The sequence below is a fragment of the Oryctolagus cuniculus genome, chromosome 3 (assembly GCF_964237555.1).
Source record: "Oryctolagus cuniculus chromosome 3, mOryCun1.1, whole genome shotgun sequence".
NCBI classification, from domain to species: Eukaryota; Metazoa; Chordata; class Mammalia; order Lagomorpha; family Leporidae; genus Oryctolagus; species Oryctolagus cuniculus.
This window is the reverse complement of record NC_091434.1, coordinates 1662729-1684065: the sequence shown is the minus strand read 5'-3', so window position 1 is coordinate 1684065 and position 21337 is coordinate 1662729. Positions and strand designations below refer to the sequence as shown.

Sequence of the window (21337 nt, the reverse complement as noted above, 5' to 3'; positions counted from 1 at the left end):
AGGGATCTCACGCAGAGCAGCTCCCACCGGGCCACGGAGCGCACATTTTCGGGTTCTCACATCCTCGGGGTCCGGGGGTGGCCGGAGGCGTCTGACGTATGCAGTCCGGTCCGAGGGCCCCCAGGCTGGGGAGGGGCCGCCAGACGACGCTGCAACTCCCGGCTGCACCAGCAGGGGGCGCCGGAATCGCACCGCCGCCCCAGGCGCGGGCCACGAGCGCGGAGCGCGCGGGTCGGGGGCTCCCGCCCGGCCCGACACGGCGGCCTCCTGGCCTTGGCGCTCTCCGCCGGGCAGAGGCCCCCAGCCTCGCCGGGCGCAGCCTCCGACCGCTGCCCTCCTGCCCCGGGGTCCGCACCGGCTCTCAGGAGACCCCGCGGGTCTGGGTGCGGGGCCGAGAGGCCCTGGGGGCCCGCCTCCCGCACCGAGCGCAGGGCTTGGGGCCCAGCCCTCGGCTGCCCTCCCGCCGTCCTGCTGATGCGCCCGGAGCCCCTGCCGCCCACGCGCTGCCAGCGCGGCCTGACCGGCCCAGCGGCCGCGGGCACTTGGGAGTCAAGCCGGGTAATGGACGTCTGTCTCCGCCGTCCGGGCAGCGAATGAGACCGAAACCACAGTGGCCGTGAAAGGCGCCCGCGACGCGCACCCCCAGCCTGCGGGGGCGCGGCCAGCGGGGTCCTGGGCCAGCCTGCGGGGACCGTACCCAGGGTGCGGGGCCCACCGTGGGGCCAGGTGGCCTGAGCGGATGGGAGCGGGCAGACGGGTCCTTGGTGCAGTGGTCATTAGGACCCAGCGCGCTCTGGGGCCACCCACAGTCCTGGGTCCCCTCCTTGGCCTCCCTGGCTCAGGGAAGGAGTCAGCAGACTCAGGCGTCCTGAGCCAGGCCAGGGACTGCTGCCCAGAGCTGTGTGTCCCCCCACCTCCCCACCCCCGTCCCAGGACCTGAGCCACGGCCTCCCCTGCCCTGCCCATGGCAGCAGGCAGCAGCAGGCCACCGTGGAGTAGCCACGCACGATCTCCAGGCGGGGTGGGGCCCCTGGGAGGCTGGACACTTGCTCCTCGCACCCCAGCACCCCCGCTCTGCCAGGGGCTGCCTGGGCCTGGGGGGCACCCCCAGACCTGCACTTGTTCCCAGGCCCTCACAGGAGGCGGAGCAAACCCCGCGAGGGTGCCAGCCCCTGGGGCTCCGAGGAGGGGCCCTCCTTCTCCCGGGAGACCTCTGCACACTCTGACGGGGACCCCGGCTCAGAACCTCGCACGGAACTCGGCCGAGGGCGTGGGCAGGTGTGGCCCGGGTTCGGGTTCCTGGGCAATGGGGTGGAAAGTTGAGCTTCCGTTGGTGCAGAGAATCCTGGGATGCGAGCGTGCAGGAGCCTGGGGGCGCACGCGCATCGCGAGATGCCTGATGGGGTTCAGCTGCTCCGCACCAGCGTAAGCCTGTCACCCCCTTTCCCCACGCACTCTTCCCGTCCCCGCCCAGAGCGCGTTGCCGTCTTCTCCACATCCGGGCTTCGGAGGAGGAAACCCCAGGACAGCATCTCGCCCAGGCGGGGGTCTCAGGGCCTCCCCCGCTCACACCCTCCAGACGCCGCCCCTGCCTGCCCCTCGCCCGCTCCAGCTCCCGCTGCCTCCCCCGGGGCCCTGCGCTCTGCCCCTGGGAGCCATCAGGGACCAGCTGCCTGCCCGGGCAGTGGTCTCCAGCCCCGCGACCCCCACGCCTGGGTGGGGACAAACGCTGTGCTGGGGCCACCTGCTCAGCAGGAGGCGAGGGCGGGACTGCCCCACCACCCGCAGGCAGAGGTCTGGGATGAAGGCGGAGCACGACCCCAGTGGCCAGGGAGGGCCCCTGCCTGTTCCAGGGGCGTCTCCCGTGCTCCCTGGCTGTGGCTGTGTCTCTCCAATCCGCTGCCCCGTTCCAGCGCCGCCTCTTCTGTCTCTCAAGGACGTGTGAGGGTGGACACACACCCCGCCCCCCGTCCTGGTGAGCTACCTCAAGACCCCGAGTTGGGGTGGGCGCTGTGGTGCAGCTTAATCCGCCGCCTGCAACACCAGCACCCCATGTGGGCGCCGGTTCCAGTCCCGGCTGCTCCACCTCCCACCAGCTCCCTGCTGACACGCCTGGGAAAGCAGTGGAAGACGGCCCAAGTGCTTGGGCCCCTGCACCCACGTGGGAGACCCCGAAGAAGCTCCAGGCTCCTGGCCTCCGCCTGGCCCAGCCCCGGCCATGGCTGCCATCTGGGGAGAGGACCAGCGATGGAAGCTCGCTCTTTCTCTAACTGCTTTTCAAATAAATAACTTTTTTTTTTTTTTTTTTTTTTTTTTTTTTTTTTTTTTTTTGCAGAAAGACAGAGAGACAGAGAGAGAGTTATAGACAGTGAGAGAGAGAGACAGAGAGAAAGGTCTTCCTTCCTTTGGTTCACCCCCCAAATGGCCGCTATGGCCGACGCTGCACAGATCTGAAGGCAGGAGCCAGGTGCTTCCTCCTGGTCTCCCATGCAGGTGCAGGGCCCAAGCACCTGGGCCATCCTCTACAGCACTCCCTGGGCCACAGCAGAGAGCTGGACAGGAAGAGGAGCAACCAGGACAGAATCCGGCGCCCCAGCCGGGACTAGAACCCGGTGTGCCGGCGCCACAGGCGGAGGATTAGCCTAGTGAGCCGCGGCACCAGCCTAAATAAACATTTTTTAAAAAATGCGCCCTACTTAATTACATCTGCGAAGCGCCCTGCTCAGTCGGTCCAGCTCCTGGATGTACCTCTTGGGGGTACCGACCCGCCTGCCGCTGTCCCTCCAGGCCACGCCCTCACTGGCTCCAGGTGCAGAGGCCATGTGCGGTCACCCCCCACCCCTGCGTGCCGGCCGGCTGCTTCGAGGCTCCCAGAACTGCTTAGTCCGGGGCCCTCGGCCTCCTTGGAAAAGGCAGGCAGGACTTGGGCCCTGGGGGTGCCTGCCACTCAGACTCTGCCCCAGCCCCAGCGTCTCCGGTCCACCTCCCGCCTGCCCCTGGTGCCGTTGGGAGGGGGCAGGGAGGCATCGGGGAGGTTCCCTGGTGGACAGCGGTGGAGGGCACTGCAGCGCCCGGGAGCCCATCCCCCACCCTGTGGAGCCGCAGGGCCAGGTCTCCCGAGCTGGGCGCCTCGCTGGGGGCTCCCCGGCTGCCCCGTGAGCAGGTGGGCTGTTGGCCCCTCCATGTCCCTCCCTCTCCTGCCCCCTGGGGTCGGGCCCAGGCTGGCTGCTGCGTGCTCCCGTCCGGGACCCACACTGCTCACAGCCGCGTTTCTGAGCCGACGTCAGCCGCACAGCCCGTGGTGGTGGGCGCCTGCGGGTGTCCAGGAAGCAGAGCCAAGAGGGACGCAGTCTCTCGGCTGCCCACGGGGCCCCCCTGTGGACAGAGGGGCAGGTGGGGCGGGGAGGGCAGAGGGAGGCGCAGGTTCAGCGGAGACCTCAGCCCACCCTCGGGGGCCCCCAGGACCCCGCATCAACCAGACATAGGGTGCCGGCTGCCGGAGCAGGCGGCCCCCCTCCCTGGCTGAGGGCAGTCTTGGGGGGCTGCAGCAGGGGCTCTGGGGCTGTCCCCCGCCCCCGAGGCCTCTGCTCTCTGCAGCCTGCATCCCGGCCGCTGCGGGGACCTGATCGGTGTCTGTCGGCCTTACCTGGTGCCGTCGGGGCAGTCCCGCTAGAGGGCTGCAGGTGCAGAGGGGACCCGGCCCGGTTCTCACACCGCACTGCCCTGCATGCGGCCGCCTTTGTGGGTGTTTGGGGTGGGAGCGCTGGCTGCCTCTCAGGTTAAAGCAATAAATAAACGACAGAAGAGCAGCCCCGCCCGACTCCAGCCCCGTGAGTGCAGGCAGCCACCTGGAACACGTCCCCGTGCCGTGGGCAGAGGCTGGAGGGCGTGGGGTGCATCCTCACCGCGGTCAAGGCCGTGGATTCCACCATGAGCCCCTTCCATTATGGACAGGGAAGAGGGGCTGAGCAGTGGCTCCGCCCCCGCCCCAGCTCCCTGCTAATGTGCCTGGGAAAGCACCGGAGGATGCCACCCACGTGGGAAACCCCGAGGAAGCTCCTGGCTCCTGCTCCTGCCTGGCCCAGCACTGGCCGTGTGGCCACCTGGGGAGTGAACCAGCGGACGGACGACCTCTCCTCTCCCTCCCTCTCTCCCTCTCCCTCCCTCCTCCCTTTCCTCTCCCTCGCCTCCCCTCTCTCCCCTCTCCCTCTCTCCCTCTCCTCTCCCCTCTCCTCTTTCTCCCTCTCCCTCTCTCCCCTCTCTCTCCCTCTCCCTCTCTCCCCCTCCCTCTCCCTCCCTCCCTCTCCCTCCCCTCCCTCTTTCTCCTCTCCTCTCTCCCCCTCTCTCCTCTCCCCTCTCTCCCCCTCCCTCCTCCCTCCCTCTCCCTCTTCCCCCCTCTCTCTCTCCCTCTCTCCCTCTCCCCCTCCCTCTCTCTCTCTCCCTCTCTCTCCCTCCCTCCCTCCCTCTCCCTTTCTCCCTCCCTCTCTTCCTCTCTCTTCCCCTCTCTCTCTCCTTCCCTCTCTCCCTCTCTCTCTCTCCCTCTCTCCCGCTCTCTCTCCCTCTCTCTCTCCTTCCCTCTCTCCCTCTCTCTCTCCCTCTCTCCCCGCTCTCTCTCCCTCTCTCTCTCCTTCCCTCTCTCCCTCTCTCTCCCTCTCCCTCTCTCCCTCTCTCTCCCTCCCTCTCCCCCCCCCCTCGGATGCACTGCCTTTCGAATAAGGGAAGAGACAGGGCTGCAGCCGCTCGCCCTCACTGCCCGTGGCCCCTCGGTGTTGTGTGCACGCCCTGGCGTGGCACAGTCTGCAGAGTGGCCGTGGCTGGCCAGCCGCCCACCACTCGTGGCTGAGTGTCTCCAAGGGCTGCCCACTTCTCACAGAGCGATGCCGACCGAGCGGCTCTCTGATTGGATTTCTGTCCTTGTGACAGACGCCCAGGCGTCCTGACTCCATAAAAATCCTCCAGTCGGGGTCGGGCCACGTGCCCACGCACACGGGCAGCCACACACGCAGGGGCACGGGCCAGGCATGTGGGTGTGCGCAGACACAGGCAGGAGCGCCCGTGCACAGGGGAGCCCCTGGTGCCGCCCGCTGTGGCTTCTGAGGACACTCGGGGGCTTCTCGGTTTCCTGTGTGTTGATTTCATGGCTGTGCCTCGTCTTCCAGGGCTTGTCCGTGGCATTTTTAAAGATTTATTTATTTGAAAGTCAGAGTTACAGAAAGGGAGACACAGAGAGGTCTCTCTCACCTGCTGGTTCACGCCCAGGCGGCAGAAACAGCAGGGCTGGGCCAGGCTGGAGCCGGGGGCCAGGCGCTCCCCCCGGGTCTCCCACGTGGGTGTTGCATCAGCAGGTGGACAGGAAGTGGAGCAGCCGGGTCTCTAACCACGGCCACACGGGGGCCAGCGCTGCAGGCCGCGCCTTAACCCGCTGCTCCAGTGAGGTTTGAAGCTCCTGTGAGCTTTGTGCAGCCACGACCCTTGACCCCGCGTGGTCTGCGCGGGGCGCCCGGGCCGGGCGGCAGACGGGGCTGTTCCTCACCTTCGGCGCTTCCACCGCACCGCGGCGCTGGTCTGGGCCTTTCTCTTCTGTGAGTTCTGCGCCTTGCGCGTCTCTAACTTCCGGAGTGGGAAGTCGCGGACACGGAGGGAGGCCGGCGGGACGCAGCGCAGCCCCGAGCCACAGCGCCTGGCCCATCTCTCTGCTCCTCAGCCCACCAGATGGCGTGAAGCATCTCCTCGCTGCCAGCTCCCATGTCACTTCTGTCACGTGGAGCACGGCTCGTGCAGGCATTGCTGAGAGGTGACAGTGGGGGCCGGCGCTGTGGCGCTGTGGGTTATTCCTCCTGCTGCAGCGCCGCCATCCCATATGGGCGCAGGTTCTAGTCCCGGCTGCTCCACTTCCCATCCAGCTCCCTGCTGTGGCCTGGGAAAGCAGTGGAGGATGGCCTAAGTGCGTGGGCTCCTGCACCCACGTGGGAAACCTGGAGGAAGCTCCTGGCTCCTGGCTTCGGATCGGCCGTTGCAGCCGTTTGGGGAGTGAACCAGCAATGGAGGACTTTTCTGTCTCTCCCTCCCTCTCGCTGTAATTCTGTCTCTTAAATAAATATTTTTTTTTAAAAGGAGTGACGGTGGTGCACCTGTCGCCGTCTCCTGGGACACACCTGCTTGCCCAGGTCGTGGGTGTGAGCAGTGTGTGGCAGTGGTCTCCAGGCAGAATGACCTGGAAGTCCCACCCCGCCCAGGCCCCCAGGGACTGCTCTGCTGCCCGCTGTGGGAGGGACCTGTCCCTGCCCCCGCCTGCCCCGGGTCCAGCAACCCTGGCCCTCCTGGCGGCCCCATGGGGCCTGGGCTGGCGGTGAGGGGGTCCCCAGAGAAAGGCGGGGAGAACTTGGAGCTCCCGGAGGGGCAGGGCCCAGCCTTCTCCCTTCTCTGGCGGGAAGCGGGAGGGGCGGGAGGGTATATGTGGACCTGCTGTCAATCAGGCCTGGGTGAGTGTCCTCTGAGCAGCCGGCCGGTGGGCACAGCCGGCTTCTCGTGCCCCAGCCCCCTGAACACCGTGGTCTCCTGCGGTGGCCGTGTGCATCTGCCTCGCCATGCCCGGTCTCACCATCACTGCTCTGGCACAGCCTCAGCCGCCTGCTCCTGGTGCAGTCTGGATGGCGGGACGGCATTAGCCTGAGGCCCCCGCTGGCCACAGGGAGGAGCCACCAAGCCCCCGGAGATCGTGAGGTCCCGCTGCTGCCGGGCCGAACCCAGCAGGTGCAACTGGAGAGGCAGAGAGCCACACCCAAGGTGAACCGGAATCGGCCGGTGGCCCAGGCCCACGGAACCTGCAGGCGGGGCTGAAGGACACTGAGGGGACATGCGTGGTCTTTCCCAAGGGGACTCGAAACACAGGAGACCCTCGGGTTCAAAGGGCTGCCGAGGCGCGGCAGGCAGCCGCCGCGGGAGGCCCCGTCCGGACCCAGCTGAAACAAACCAAGGGCAAAACACACGGTGAGACAGGTCAGAGGCCTGGGGGCCTGGCTGTGTGTGTGGGGGGGTGTTCCCAGGTCAGAGGCCCGGGGGCCTGGCTGTGTGTGGGGGGGGTATTCCCGGGTCAGAGGCCCGGGCGCCCGGCTGTGGGTGGGGGTGTTCCCAGGTCAGAGGCTCGGGGGCCCCGCTGTGGGGGGATGTTTCCGGGTCAGAGGCCTGGGGGCCCGGCTGTGTGTGGGGGTGTTCGCGGGTCAGAGGCCCGGGGGCCCGGCTGTGTGTGGGGGGTGTTCCCGGGTCAGAGGCCCGGGGGCCCGGCTGTGGGAGGGTGTTCCCGGGTCAGAGGCCCGGGGGCCCGGCTGTGGGGGGGTGTTCCCGGGTCAGAGGCCCGGGGGCCTGGCTGTGGGGGGGTGTTCCCGGGTCAGAGGCCCGGGGGCCCAGCTGTGGGTGGGGGTGTTCCCAGGTCAGAGGCTCGGGGGCCCCGCTGTGGGGGGATGTTCCCGGGTCAGAGGCCTGGGGGCCCGGCTGTGTGTGGGGGTGTTCGCGGGTCAGAGGCCCGGGGGCCCGGCTGTGTGTGTGGGGGTGTTCGCGGGTCAGAGGCCCGGGGGCCCGGCTGTGTGTGGGGGTGTTCCCGGGTCAGAGGCCCGGGGGCCCGGCTGTGTGTGGGGGGTGTTCCCGGGTCAGAGGCCCGGGGGCCCGGCTGTGGGAGGGTGTTCCCGGGTCAGAGGCCCGGGGGCCCGGCTGTGGGGGGGTGTTCCCGGGTCAGAGGCCCGGGGGCCCGGCTGTGGGGGGGTGTTCCCGGGTCAGAGGCCCGGGGGCCCGGCTGTGGGGGGGTGTTCCCGGGTCAGAGGCCCGGGGGCCCGGCTGTGTGTGGGGGGTGTTCCCGGGTCAGAGGCCCGGGGTCCCGGCTGTGGGGGGGTGTTCCCGGGTCAGAGGCCCGGGGGCCCGGCTGTGGGGGGGTGTTCCCGGGTCAGAGGCCCAGGGGCCCGGCTGTGTGTGGGGGGTGTTCCCGGGTCAGAGGCCCGGGGGCCCGGCTGTGTGTGGGGGTGTTCGCGGGTCAGAGGCCCGGGGGCCCGGCTGTCGGGGGGGGGATCTCCACGTCCTGGACGCTCAGGGACCGGGAGGTTCATCCACGCCACCGGTCAGGGGAGAGTCGGCGACTCTGGGATAAGCCTGTGGTCCTCACGGTGAAAGGAGGGGACGCGGGGGTCGGCTGTCAAACCGAGCTACCTGGGTGAGGGCAGACAGCAGACGGGGGAGGGCGTGCCCAGCGCCCACTTTGGCCACGGGAAAGGAAAGACCAATCCACAGGCCCCAGGAAGGCACTGGAGTCCCGCCCGGGGTCCATTCAAACTCCCCCTTCCCGAGGTGGGCGTCCAGACGCCAGGCCAGCCCGGCGCCGGGAGCCTGAGCGCCAGCCCCGGCTGGGTTGCGGGGCAGGCGACACCGCTGTTTCAGCCTGGGGGGCCACGAGAAGCTTCCCCACGTTCCAAGTTCCGTTTTCCGTGGCCGTCTGGAAGCCCCCGTGTCAGGGGCCGCTGAGCTGCAGGTGCAGCCATGACATGACAGCCTGGGGGAGCCCAGGCCTGGGGCAGTGTGGGGACGTGGGCCTGCTCACACGCGACGGGCAGGGGCGTGGCGTCCAGGGAGGAAAGCAGCTTGTGCGACAGCATGCCGGGCCCCCGGCTGCGGCTGCCCTGGGGTCCCTGCTCTGGAAACCCGCTCCTGGGTGCGGGCTGGGCTCTCCGCCTGACCCCCGAGAAGCCTGGGTGGACGCTTCCAGGCGAGGGTGACAAGGATGGCGGCTGTGGGCGCAGGGGTGCGCCCCTGACTCCCTCCCGGGTCGCTCGCTGTAGCTCGGGGGGCAGTCCTGGGTGGGAGCCGGGGGCGAGGAGAGGGCACTGCCCACTTCCCTGGGACAGATGTGGCGCCCAGGCCGGCCCCGGCGGCCGGAAGCCGCTTAACTACGCTAGCCAAGTCGGGGCATCCAGTGCAGGCACTGAGTGGCCCCATGGCCGCGCCTGCGTGAGCATCAGCCCGTCTGCGGGGCCTGGTGCGCCAGGGCGCCTGCAGAGTGTCCAAGGCGTGGACATTGTGGGAGGATGGGAGGCGGCCAGGGCGGAGGGAACAGTGGGCTGGGAAGGGGCTACAGAGGGCCCCGGCACCCATAGGGCACTCCGGCGATGGCGGGACTGGCCCAGCTGATCACATGGGACGTGGGGGTCTGGGAAGGCTGAGAACTCGCCAGGGAGTGTAGGGGTCACTGGGGGGTGGGCGGGGCAGGGCAGCCCCCTGCTGTGTGCACTTTCAAGTCTCAAAGTCATGTGCACCCAGCTGTGGGGGGTCTGAGCCCTGGTCAGAGGCGCAGGTACCCGGTGGTGTGTGTAGGGGGGTGTTCCCGGGTCAGAGGCGCAGGTGCCCGGCGGTGGGGGGTGTGTGTGTTCCCGGGTCAGAGGTGCAGGTGCCGGGCTGTGGCGGTGTCCACGCCTGGGCTCTGGCCCGTGTGGCGCGCTCGCCTCCCAGCTGTGTCCAGCACAGCTCACCACGGCTTGCAGAGTGTCTCGGGGGAGGACGCGGCACATGGAGGTCACCCCGGGACACTAACCGTGAAGCAGAGGACGCCAGGGCCACCGGGGGCTCCGGGTCCCAGGGCCCACCCTGCGGGCCCCGCGCGGAGAGAGAGCACAGCGGAGCCGAGAGCCGGGAGGGCCATGAACAAGTCTTTATTCACCCTTGAGAGCGACAGCTGCATGATGTGGTACACACACTGGCTGTGGCAAGGCGGCAGCAGCCACCCACACAGCACAGCCTGGAGGAGCAACCAAACAGAACCCGCCGCGCTGAGGGCGCCTGGGGAAGTCGCACGAGCGAGGAGGGTGACTCGGGTCACAAAGCGCAACGCTGCCTCCCCCAGCCCGCAGTGCGCTCGTGGGCGGGAGAAGTCCAGCTCGCTCCTGTATTTACAGTATCACGTAGGTATCACGCATGTATCATGTATGTTCGCCCTCCTCCTCAACTGCAAAATGGCGGCTCCACTGCGGAGCACGCACACCAAGAAAAAAAAAGAAGAAATGAAACCGAACGCACGCGGCCGCCGGCTCCCGCCTCGGGTGGGGAGGGCGCCAGGCTCGCCGAGCCGGCGGGCACCGGGCCCCGCGGGCGGAGGGAGAGGAGGAGACGCACGGACGACACGAAACACAGCTCCCGCTCGCCGGCAGGCGGCTGGCCGCGGCCTGGCGCCGTCTCCCCGAAACACTGCTTCCACGTAAATACAATAAACTCTATCATTGGTCGGTCACAAGTGCTAGGTAAGTGGTGTCTGAAATGACAAGTGCTGGAGTCCTTTTTGTTCTGCTTACAATAAAAAGTACAATTTCTTAAGAATAAGTTCAGTAAGATGCAAACTGCCCCCCCACCCCACCCTCCTCTCCTTCAAGGTTTTGTTTGACAGAAAAAAAATCCCCGTCTTCCGCGTCTGCAGGTGTCGCCAGAGGAGGGAAGGCCTCTCCGTGTCCCCCGAGCCGCGGGGGCGGCTGCGATCCGTGCGCGGTGAAGCCAGGCCGGCCGTCGCTCATGCAGGCTCGGGAGGCAGCTTAGAAAAAGAGACGGGTACAGCTTGCTCTCTGTATTGTACAGGTGCCACCGCCCGAGAGTCCAGGGAGGAACCGTGGAATGGGCGCGGGCGCGGGCGCGGGCGCGGCAGGAATGTTCCAACGGGAAGGAGGGCGGCGCCCGCCCACCGCGGCCCCAGCCACCTTCCTCTGCGCCACAGAGCTATGAGAGGAGGAAAGAAAAACCCGGACACTTCGACAAAGTGGCCCTGTCCACTGGAGCCACGCAATGCCGGCGTGGCCACCTGCTGGTGGGGCGCGGGCACGGGGGGAAGTCACGCGTGCCCGCCGCAACCGTGGGCTCCCCGCAGAGGGGCATAAAGTGCTCATGCGCCGGCGTCCGGCAGGTGCCCCCCCAAGGCCTTGCAAAGGAAGAGGCAGGCGGGGGCGGGGGGCCAGGGACCCGAGAGGGAGCAGGCTGCACGCCCTCCCCGGCCCTGCGCTGTCCGCCTGGGCACCGCGTGGGGAAGCCCACGTGTGACTGCAAAGGAAAGAAAAAGGCTACACGGTAATGCTCTCGGCAACCTGGGGACTGGAGTGAGCCGGCCAGGGGCTGCCCGTGGGACAGCCCGCGAGCCCTCCGGAGAGAGCCTGCCCACCACCCCGCGGCCCTCATCATCTGTTAAAAACAAAAACAAAAACAAAAACCAATGAGATGATGTGTGCCTCCCCCACGAGGCGTGGGGGGCAGCACGGGGCTGCTGGCCGGGCACAAAGGGGCTCCCGGGCAGAGCGGCCAGCGGGGAGGGGCGCAGCAGGCAGCCCCAAGACCGTCCGGCCATGCTCTAGGCCAGGGCTCGGCGCTGACCCCGCAGGCCGGCGCCCGCTCGAAAGCCCGCTGTGAAGGGAACAGACCCAGCAACCCGGCCGGCGGCGCCCTCCCGCCAGTCTAACTTGAGACACTTTGGAATGAAATCAGTGGCTGCAAGTGCTGGGAAAGAAGTGACGGTCAGTTACCCGCTGTCCCCGTGGGCGCCAGAGCCCGGGCCCGGCCCCGCGCATCGCGCGCGTGCTCCAAAGGTCTTTCGAGACCTGGGGTTGGGCTTGCACGGGGGTTACAGGGGAGTTTCATTAATGCTGACCGCGCACAGGGCCCCGAGCTCACCGAAGGTCGGACACGGCCCGCGGCTCCCGCACAGCGCCGGGCCGGGCCGGGCGCCGCGCCTGTCGGGTCGTGCCTGCGCTCGCTGGTGCGGCCGCCTGCTGCCTCGGCGTCCACAGAAACACACGATAAATGACCTCGCAAAGGCGAGAAACAGAAAGTAGGCGTAGAAAACGGAAAGAAAAAGGTTCAGACGTTGCTGCCATTGGGAAACTGCTAATGGTGAGGAGAACGGAGAACCCACAAAGCAAGGCTTATTCAGGATCTTTGTTTCTGTGAAAAATTCATAGAAAAATCAACAGCAAATTTATATTCTTTGCTATAAAAACTCATTAAGTACATATGTGCACGGAGGCTGGGAGAGGGACAGGGTTTCCTTAGAAAATAATTAAAATCAAAGGACAAACTCGTGGGCTCGCCGTGTGGCGGCAGCTGTGCGGCGGCCCCGGGGGCCGGCCGGGAGCTGAGCCCGCTGCGAGAGCACCGTGACAGCCAACGCACGCGTCCTGCGCTCCCCGGGGCCTTCCACCTGCATTTAATTTTTTTATATATATATATACTTTTTCTATAAATGCATTATAAATATTTTATCAAGATTTCATAAGAATCAAGTTTCTTAGCTTGGAATACATTGGAATATATATTATACATATATATATTTATTTATACCTAAAATGTAAGCAATACTTCATGCTACTTGCTTTTCATAAAAAGCATTCCGGCCGCAACACTGCGAGTGTGCCTAGGACATGCTCAGGTCGGGGCGCGCCCGCGCCGGGGCGCACGAGGCAAGAACACTTTGGATTCCTGTCGACTCGCTGGACTGCAGCCCCCAGCGGCGCTGCCGCGTTCTGGAACGACCTCCGTTCCTCTCAAACAGCAATAAAGGCGAGCCGGGGCCGCCAGGGCTGCCGGGGCCGCCGGGGGAGGCGGCTGGCGCCTGCTCTCCACGTGTCCGGCCACACCGCCGGGCTGCACCGGCCACAGGAAAGTGTCCCACCGATTCCTGCTGCTCAGTTTATCTTAAGGCATTGTTCCTCAGACTTCAGAAAACCCAGCCCCAAAAATCCATCCGGGCAATAAAAAAAAGGCACAAACTCGCATCTCCGACGGCTTCGAGAAACCGAAGCCGACGCCCCGGGCTCGCACTGTGGTTCTGTCAGGTTTTGTCTTCAAAGGTTCGTCTGCTCTGCCCCCGCCGCAGACCGCCGAGGGCCACGGGGGTGGGCCAGAGCCGTAGAAAACTTCCTCTTAAAAAAAAGAAAATGAGCTACAAGATGAGTTGAGTGGTTTACACGGAGACTGTGGAATTGTGGGTCCTAACCGAACTTGAAGCACCAGTTTTGATCAAGTCTGTTTTGCATTATTAGATCTTTGATTTCATTTTCTGTTCCTTGCATCGACTGAATCCGGCAACCCTGCCACGAGTCGCCGCAGGCCTCTGGCGGCTTCCCTCCTGGGAGCCGGCGGTGTGCCTGGCCTCCGCGTGTCCGTGTGTCTGCTCGCTGCCGTGTCTGTCCCGTGCTCCGCGGGACGCTGCCAGGCCCGCGTGTGGGCGGCAGAAGGGCTCCCGCTGCGGCCACGCGCCTGCGCCCCAGCACTCGAGGGGGCACCGCGGCAGACGCGGGTGAGCGGGAAAGTTTCTTGGCTGAGCTTCAAGACAGAGACAAACAAACAAGGGAACAGCGCCTTCCAGAGCGCTACAGGGGCGGCTCCTCCTCCATGGGCTCCTCCTCGGGTCTGCGTGGAGGGGGCAGAGGGGAGAGAACCACAGGGCCGTCACCGCAGGGCCCGGCCCGGCCCCGCCCCGGCCCCGCCCCGGCCCCCTGCTCAGGGCGGAACCTCTCCCAGGCTCTGCCAGGGCCCGCGAGCTCACCTCTTCTCGGCCGGCTTCACGCCCACGGACAGCGAGGCCATGGCCGTGACCGTCTCCGCCTCCTCGTTCTCGCACTTCTGCGCCTCCATCAGGGAGTGCCCGGCCGTGGAGGACAGGCGCTGCAGGCAGCGCCAGTACTTGCCTGCGGGCGGGGAAGGCGCACTCAGGACCAGGCAGGAGCTGTCGCAGGGCCCGGGGTCTCGCGAGTCAAAAGCACCTCTCTGAAGCGGCAGGCCAGCCCACTCGTCTGGGCAACATTTCCGGGTAGCCAGGGGCATCGAGCCTGCCTGGGATCACCTGGCGCTCCCTCCGCACCTACAGGTCCCCGCAAGTGCAGTGACTGACAGACCTGGGGGTGTGCCCGGGGCTGGGAGCGGCTCTGGGCCAGGAACCCGGGAGCCGATGTCTGGGACCTCGTGGGACTGGGGGTGGGGGCTCCCGTGGGGCCCCTGCCTTGGGACTGACAGACGCTGGGGGTGTGCCCGGGGCTGGAAGCGGCTCTAGGCCAGGAACCCAGCCCCCGCACAGGCACACCGGGAGCCGATGTCTGGCTTTACCCACCTCTCGGAGGGCCTTGCCCACTCGGGTCTCCGAGACCCAGAGATAAACAGGGATCTGCGGCGCGGACACGTGTGAGACAGGCGAGCCGGCAGGGGTCCCCCAGGGCCTGTGCTCACAGGGCAGTGGTAGGAGGTTGCCCTGCAGCCCCCCACTCGGGCCCCCAGCCCTGGGCTGCCCGGCGCTGCTGGGGCCCCCGCTCTCTGGCCTGTGCAGTGGGGTAATGTGTCGTCACGGGAGGCTGTGGCTGCTTCTACCCGCTCAGCAAAGGCCAGCTGACAGCGGCTGGGCCCGACCACTCACTGTGGATGTCCATGACCTTCTCCATGGAGCGGACGGCGTTCGCGTTGGGTCTCTGCTGGACCACCTGCTCGGGCAGAGGGTCGAGCTGGAAGAGAGAGGGACACACAGTGGCTACCCAGCCAACGTGGCTGTCGCAGCACGGGGCCAACCCTGCCCCTGCCCGCTGCCGGGCCGTTCGTGGAGTGCGTCTGCCCGCAGGGAAGAGGACACTCAGAAAGGCTCACGTGGCCGCGGGAATCTATTAGCTCACTTCCTCCCGGCCTTGGCCGCGGGCTCCCGGCGCTCCTGCCGGCAGGTGGAGGGAGGACAGGGCCCGGGCGCGAGCTGCTGCCTGCTCTCCGCCCCCGGGCCACGCCAGGGGAAGCGGTTAGTGTGCTTTAGGAGCATCGTGTTCCTCTCCACCCGCTCTGCTCCCGCATCTCCTGCAGGCCGCTGGTGGCCATCCCCCCACCTGCCCTCCTGGGCCCATCCCCTGTTGGCACAGAATGACAGGCAGAGGCGAGTCCACAGGGACACCTGTGAATGACCCAGGGGCCAACCGGGGAGGTAAGACTCCTCCACGGAGAATCCTGATCACTTGTACACCACCCCTGCCCCTGCCCCGTCCCTGGTGTGGCTCGGCTTGGAGCTGGTCTCTGAGCTGTGCACGGTGACTGGGGCTCAAGGAGGAGGCCAGCACAGAGGAAGCCGCCCAGGAGGGCACTGGCGCGAGGGCTCCGTACACCTTAAAACCTCCCAGAGATCAAAAGTTAAACGAGCTGGTTTAGACCCCCCAAGACTGCAGTCACTGAAACCGTCAGTTACAACTTAAAACACGCTTACTGCACTTCAAACACACAGGAAAACACTCATGTGTGAGGAAAAGCCAGAGAGTGCGGTACCTGACCTGGAAGACTTGGGGGAGGGGGAAGGGGAGGGGGAGAGGGGGAGAGGGGGAGAGGGAGAGAGGGAGAGAGAGAATGAATTAGCAATCCAAGCGTGGCAGCAGAAAGCTGGGCACGCGATGAGACCAGACAGGAGAACACCGTGTGGAGGGGCACCCGAGGCAGTGGCCCAGAGCAAGCCCAGAGGGTGGGCTGTGGGGGTCTGTGCGGCTGCCCGCAGGTCCTCAGGGAACAGGGAGAAGGGACGAGGGGCAGCCAGACACGGGGCTCCGGCCCTGGGGCCTGCAGCCTGGGAGAGGGGCAAGACCCGGCAGGCAGAACAGGAAGGGAAATCCATGCCTAGGCAGGATGGCGACACCAGGCGGACAACCTCAGGGGCCGAGGGAGCCGATAGGCACGCGGGCATGCCGCAGGAAGCGTGGCCTGGTGCTGTCGGTGCAGCCAGAGAAGCGTCTGCGCTGTCTGGAGCTGGCATTGCAACCAGCATCCTGGCTGCTCGGCCTCCAGTCCCAGCTCCCAGCTCCCGCGCCTGGCAAGCCGAGGAAATGGCACAAGTCCTTGGGCCCCTGCACCACATGCAATGCGCTGGATGGAATCTGGGCACCGGCTTAGGCCTGAACCAGTCCTGGCCACTGTGGCCACCTGGGGAGTGATCCATCAGATGGAAGACTGATCTCTCACAGTCTCTCTCTTTCTGCATTTCAAAAAAATAAACAGGGGCCAGCGCTGTGGCACAGCAGGTGGAGCTGCCGCCCGCAACACCAGCATCCCATAAGGGTGCCAACTCGAGTCCCGGCCACTCCACTTCCGATCCAGCTCCCTGCTGATGGCCTGGGAAAGCAGCGGAGGATGCCCCAAGTGCTTGGGCCCCGGCACCCACGTGGGAGACCTAGAGGAAGCTCCTGGCTTCAGCCAGGCCCAGTCCTGACTGCCGTGGCCATCTGGGGAATCAACCAGAGAATGGGACATCTCATTTTCTCTCTGTAACTCTGATTTTCAAATAAATGACCACAAAGGAAATGGGCTGAGTAATGGTCAAGTGGAACTAGGGACGTGTGGCTTGCAGGGAGCGAGTCACAGCCAGCCTCATGCCCTTTGCAGAAGCAGCGTCTGCGGCCCGAAGGGGCTGATGGTCAAGGACAAGACCCCTGGGTCGCAGTGCTGGAAGACGTGGCACACGGGGTGCAAGGCAAGCACCACGTGCACGCGGGCAGGGCCCCTCTGCCACGACGAGATGCACGCAGGCAGACGGGGGTAAATCTGCCTCCACGGGGGAGCGTCCCACTCGTCTTAGACCCAGCAGCCAAGCGGACAAAAACCGGTGAAGAAACAAAAATGTGCAACTAGGCAGCATGGGTAAGGGACACAAACCAAGTCCTGCAGAGCTGGAGACACATGTGATGCCAAACACGTGTGCAGTGCCATGTGGACTGACCACAGCAGCCACCACACACGTTCCACGGAACACAAGCGCCAGCCAGGCCTCTTCTGACCACGGTGCATTTGGTTAGAGACTGGCAACAGAGAGAGCCCCTACGTCTGGAAATTTAAAAGCACGGTGATTCCCGAGGCAAGGAGGAAGTCACGGTGGACACGAGGCCGTGCTCAGACCACAAACACGGCACGCATGTGAGGAGCTGTGTGGGGCCTCCCACACACACTCAGAAAACAGTACTGGGGTGGGGGGTGAAGAAGTTAGCAAGGGGGCGGAGGATGGAGACACAGAGAAGGAGCAGACGCAGACATGTTCTGAGAGGGCGAGGGCTGAACGCGGTCTGTCCCGGCGTGCTGGCCAAGGACGAGTGCGCGGGCGGCCGTGGGGGCTACAGCAGGAAAGGATGAACTTCCCATAAAATGTAAACCCAAAATTAACTCAAGGAGGCCACTGAGTGGGCCTACAGCCATCAACGACACGGTCGAAGTCCCGCCCAACGGCCACGGGGCACAGACGGCTGGGAGTGGACACTGCACGCAGGACAGCTGTGGCGGGCTGAATTGACAGCCCCCAGCAAACCACGTGGACGCTGTGCCACAGAGGTGAGCAGCTGTGTCCCTGGGCCCCACGTCCTCTCCACAGCTGCCTCTGAGCCGTCCAGGGACCACAGGAGTCCCAGTGGACCAGACTCCGTGTCATCAGGTCTCATTACTCAGCTCAGCTGTGCCTGTGTCCCACGTGGCTGCCTGGGGCCCAGCTTCCCAGCAGGACCTGCACATGCGGTGGCCCTCCCCTCATAAGCCGCGTACCTCTGAGAGCCCCTCCCCTGCCAGGCCTCCGGCACACGCTGGGCACAGGTGTCTGCGGAGCACTCAGCACTCAGCACGGCGGGGTCAAGACTGCGCTGTGTGGGCGCCTGGCACCCTGTGCGCATCTGCTCTGCGAGGAAGCCACAGGACATTGTGGCAAGGAACATGCGAAATCTGGGGGGGGGGTCCTCAAGTCCTCTTCCAGGACATTTCTGGCAGCTCCCACGACAGCTCCCACGACACCCCGCATTGGTGGTGGTCGAATGTGGGTGCTGGCGATGACACGGCTGAACGGCCCACCCCCCGTGTGTCCTGGCGAGGCTGGGGACAGGGACAGCACACGCGGCTGCCTCTTTTGCCTCCACCGGCATCCCTGAAGGGACCACAGCTAAGAACTGCGCTGGGGGAGGGGAGAGGAGGGCAGGTGAGGCTGGCCCTGCCGTGGGGGTGCTGAGAGCCTGGAGCTGGGGACTGGGGGGTGCAGGCTGCCCCGAGATCAGGGGAGGGCCTTGTGCTCAGGACGGGCCAGCAGAGTGGGGGACACCAGAGCTGTGGCCGACTTGGAGACTGGCATGGGCTCTGGCTCCCGGGGAATCCCAAGGCCAACCAGGGTGCTTCCTGTTCCCAGCGGGAACAAGGGGCCTGCCCTCACCTCAGACCAAGTTGTCCAGGCTGGGCACAGGGGCGGGGGAGATTCCCACGGGGGCGCTGGGGGCAGGGAGGGGCACGTGGTGCTGCAGGCTCGGGAGGGGTCCCTAGGCTGAGAACCCCTGCAGAAGCCCGTGGTGGGTGCACAGCCACTGCCAGCGGCTTGGTCAGACTCGATCCTCCCAGACCCCAGCCCTTAGCAGGTGCCTCCCATTCCCACCTGCCAGCACTGCACTGGCTCCATGGTCTCGCCCTGGCCCCGGTCTGCTCCCGAGTGCCCCCGGCTGCGGCCACAGCCACCTGCTGGAGCGTGCCCTACTCACTAGACCCGCGGACCTGTCCCACCCTCCTCTCCCTGGTGAGACCATGGACCCACGCCAGGGCGTCCCTCCCTCCCTCCTGCCCAGGAGTGACCTCTGGCTGCCCAGCCCGTGGCTCTGCTGTGGGGCTACGGTCACGGCGGCTCTCATCCCCTCCCCACGCTCAGGGCGTCCCTGGGCCTGACGTGTGCCCAGCGCCCAGCACCTGTCCAGCCAGCTCACGGGGCCCTGCTCCACAAGTCTGGCCAGAAGATGGCGCTCCGTACGCAGTCCACGGAGAGGCTGCAGGAGCGTCTTGTGAGGCTTGGAGAACCAGGAGGGCCTGATGCCCACGGCTTCAGACACTTCCCTGGGGCCCAGCTGGCCACACACGCACAGAGGCTGGTGTGGTGGTGCAGTGGGTTAATCCGACATCCTACGTGGGCGCCAGTTCAAGTCCCGGCTGCTCCACTTCTGACGCAGCACCTGGCTAAGGTGCCAGAGAGAGGAGCACAAGGGGGCCCAGAGACCTGCGCCCCTGCCGCCCGCGCGGGGACCCGGACCTGCGCCCCTGCCGCCCGCGCGGGGGACCCGGACCTGCGCCCCTGCCGCCCACGCGGGGACCCGGACCTGCGCCCCTGCCGCCCGCGCGGGGGACCCGGACCTGCGCCCCTGCTGCCCGCGCGGGGGACCCGGACCTGCACCCCTGCCGCCCGCGCGGGGGACCCGGATGGGGCGCTGGACTCAGGGTTTGGCCTGGCCTCCCAGGTTTGGCGCGGCCCACCCTGGCTCTTCTGGCCATTTGGGAGAGAACAAACAGATGGAAGGTATCTCTGCCTTCAAATAAATAAATAAACCTGAAAAAATAAAAGACGAACATAAGCCACCCGCCAAGATTCAGAGTCATTATTTCTTTCCTTTCTTCAAGGACTGTGACTCCGTCTCCAGCAGAGGGAATTGTGCCTCTGTGCCCTGGAGCCCAGTTCAGTCCCACGGCCACCGGCAGCCGCGCCAGCCCGGGGAGGGTGACCTCAGCTGCCTGTCTGCTGGTCTGTGGCACGGGCGCAGTCCTCGCGGGGCAGGGCTGACGTGCGGCTTATCTCAGCGTCTGCTAAGCAGTGAGGGGCCCAGCCGCGCCTGCGCAGGGTGGCATGGCGACGCCTTCCCTTGGTGTTTGAGGTGAGGAGGACCAGTGGGCGGCCTGCTCCCAGTCGGTGCGGTGCTGACCTGTAGGAGCCACACGTGCCCGAGGACACCAGGGGGCTCAGTCTGAACACAGAAGCACCCAGGAAGGGGTCTGCTGAGTCGGCGACCTCCTGAGGTGAGCAGGCCGCAGGGCCCTGGGGGCCACCCTACAGTGGGGCCCGGCCAGGGGTCCACCCGGCCAAGCGCAGGTGACCAGATGGACAGGAGCAGGCACACGGCACACGCAGCAGTGCACACGGTCGCTGTCGGCTGAGGTGAACGTGACACTGTGTGAGTGTGAATGTGCGTGTGCACGTGTGTGATGTGTGTGTGCGTATGCGACGTATGAGGGCGTGGGCCCGTGAGCTGGTAGTGGCGTGGCGGTGTGAGAGGGAGACGGAGCCTATGTGGTCTCCCGCTGGCCCGCGGGAGCTTTCCCAAACTCTCGGCACACAGCAAGTGAAGGCTCCCCAAGGCTGCACTTCACATCACCTGGATGCCACGGGCCCCAGCAGTCGCCCAGACACAGCCTGCTTTGGGGGGGCCACGACACAGAACCGCAGCTCCCCACTGCCAGGCCCCGCGCCCGCCTGCCCCCGTACCCGCCTGCCCCGTGCCTGCCTGCCCCCGCGCCTGCCCGTCCCCGCCTGCCCTGCACCTGCCCCCATGCCCGCCTCCCCCCGTGCCCGCCTGCCCCCGTGCCTGCCTGCCCCCTGCCTTCCCCCGCCTGCCCTGTGCCTGCCTGCCCCCATGCCTGCCTGCCCCCGTACCCGCCTGCCCCGTGCCCGCCTGCCCCCATGCCCGCCTGCCCTGTGTCCGCCTGCCCCCGCGCCTGCCTGCCCCCCGCCTGCCCCGTGCCTGCCTGCCCCCGGCCTGCCCGCCCCCGCCTGCCTGCGCCCTCTGTCTACACCGAGACTCCTGCAGGACACTCTTCTCTGTCCGTCCTCACCAGCAGCTGCAGACAATCGGACGGCTGCTGGGAGCAGTGCGGCCCCAGGGGTGCACACGCTGAAGACAAAACACCTGCCCTGGCGGGCGCCCAGGCTCCCTGGCCCCCGCACCCCGTAACTCAGCCACCACTGGCACAGCTGGCCCGGCGTGGGCGCCTCATCAAAGGCCCCGGCCGACATCTGCGCATCAGAGCGCGTTCTGAAGGGCTCCCTGCTTCCTGGTGGTTTACGAGGAAGACTTTCTCGCAGAGCCGCAGACACGTGTGAGGCGGCCTGAACTCAGCTCTCGCTGCCCTGAGAATCGGGCCCTGGGCCGCTGGGTGGCAGGTGGAGGACGGCTCTGTGCAGACGGGCAGGTGGAGGGGCGTGGGCTTCACCCCGCAGCACCATCAAGGGCGCCCCGACCTCCACCTACAGGGATCTGTGAGACGGACAGGAGAAGAGCGCTGCCGGAGCCCACTGCCCGCGTGGGACATGGCCAGGAGGCCCAGGCAGGGCTCAGCCGGCACAGCTCACGGTTCCCGATGGCGCCCTGCGGACACGCCTGTGCACGGGGCAGGGAGGGCCGCCTGCTGGGGCCTCAGAAGCCCTGGCAGGAGCCGACCCAGGCCAAGGGGCACAGTGCCCCTCACCCTGTGTGCACCCTCTAACAAGGGACCCAGGGAGGACAGCTGTGATGTCCCTGCTCTGAGGCCACTCTGAGCACAGGGC

At 66.5% G+C, this 21337-nt stretch overlaps 1 protein-coding gene across 11 annotated transcripts in view; it reads right to left on the bottom strand.

Annotated features, from left to right (window-relative positions):
- Window positions 1–9665: 9665 nt before the first annotated feature.
- The window catches only part of HDAC4 (histone deacetylase 4), a 268181-nt gene continuing 256509 nt past the window's right edge, over window positions 9666–21337 (bottom strand). For all 11 annotated transcript variants that reach the window (XM_070071474.1, XM_070071472.1, XM_070071473.1 and 8 more), the window contains 3 exons: window positions 14417–14501; window positions 13556–13697; window positions 9666–13419 (listed from right to left, as the gene is read on the bottom strand). In XM_070071474.1, the coding sequence (XP_069927575.1) occupies window positions 13380–13419; window positions 13556–13697; window positions 14417–14501 (267 nt within the window). In that variant the 3' untranslated portion in view covers window positions 9666–13379. The remainder of the gene's footprint in view (window positions 13420–13555; window positions 13698–14416; window positions 14502–21337) is intronic.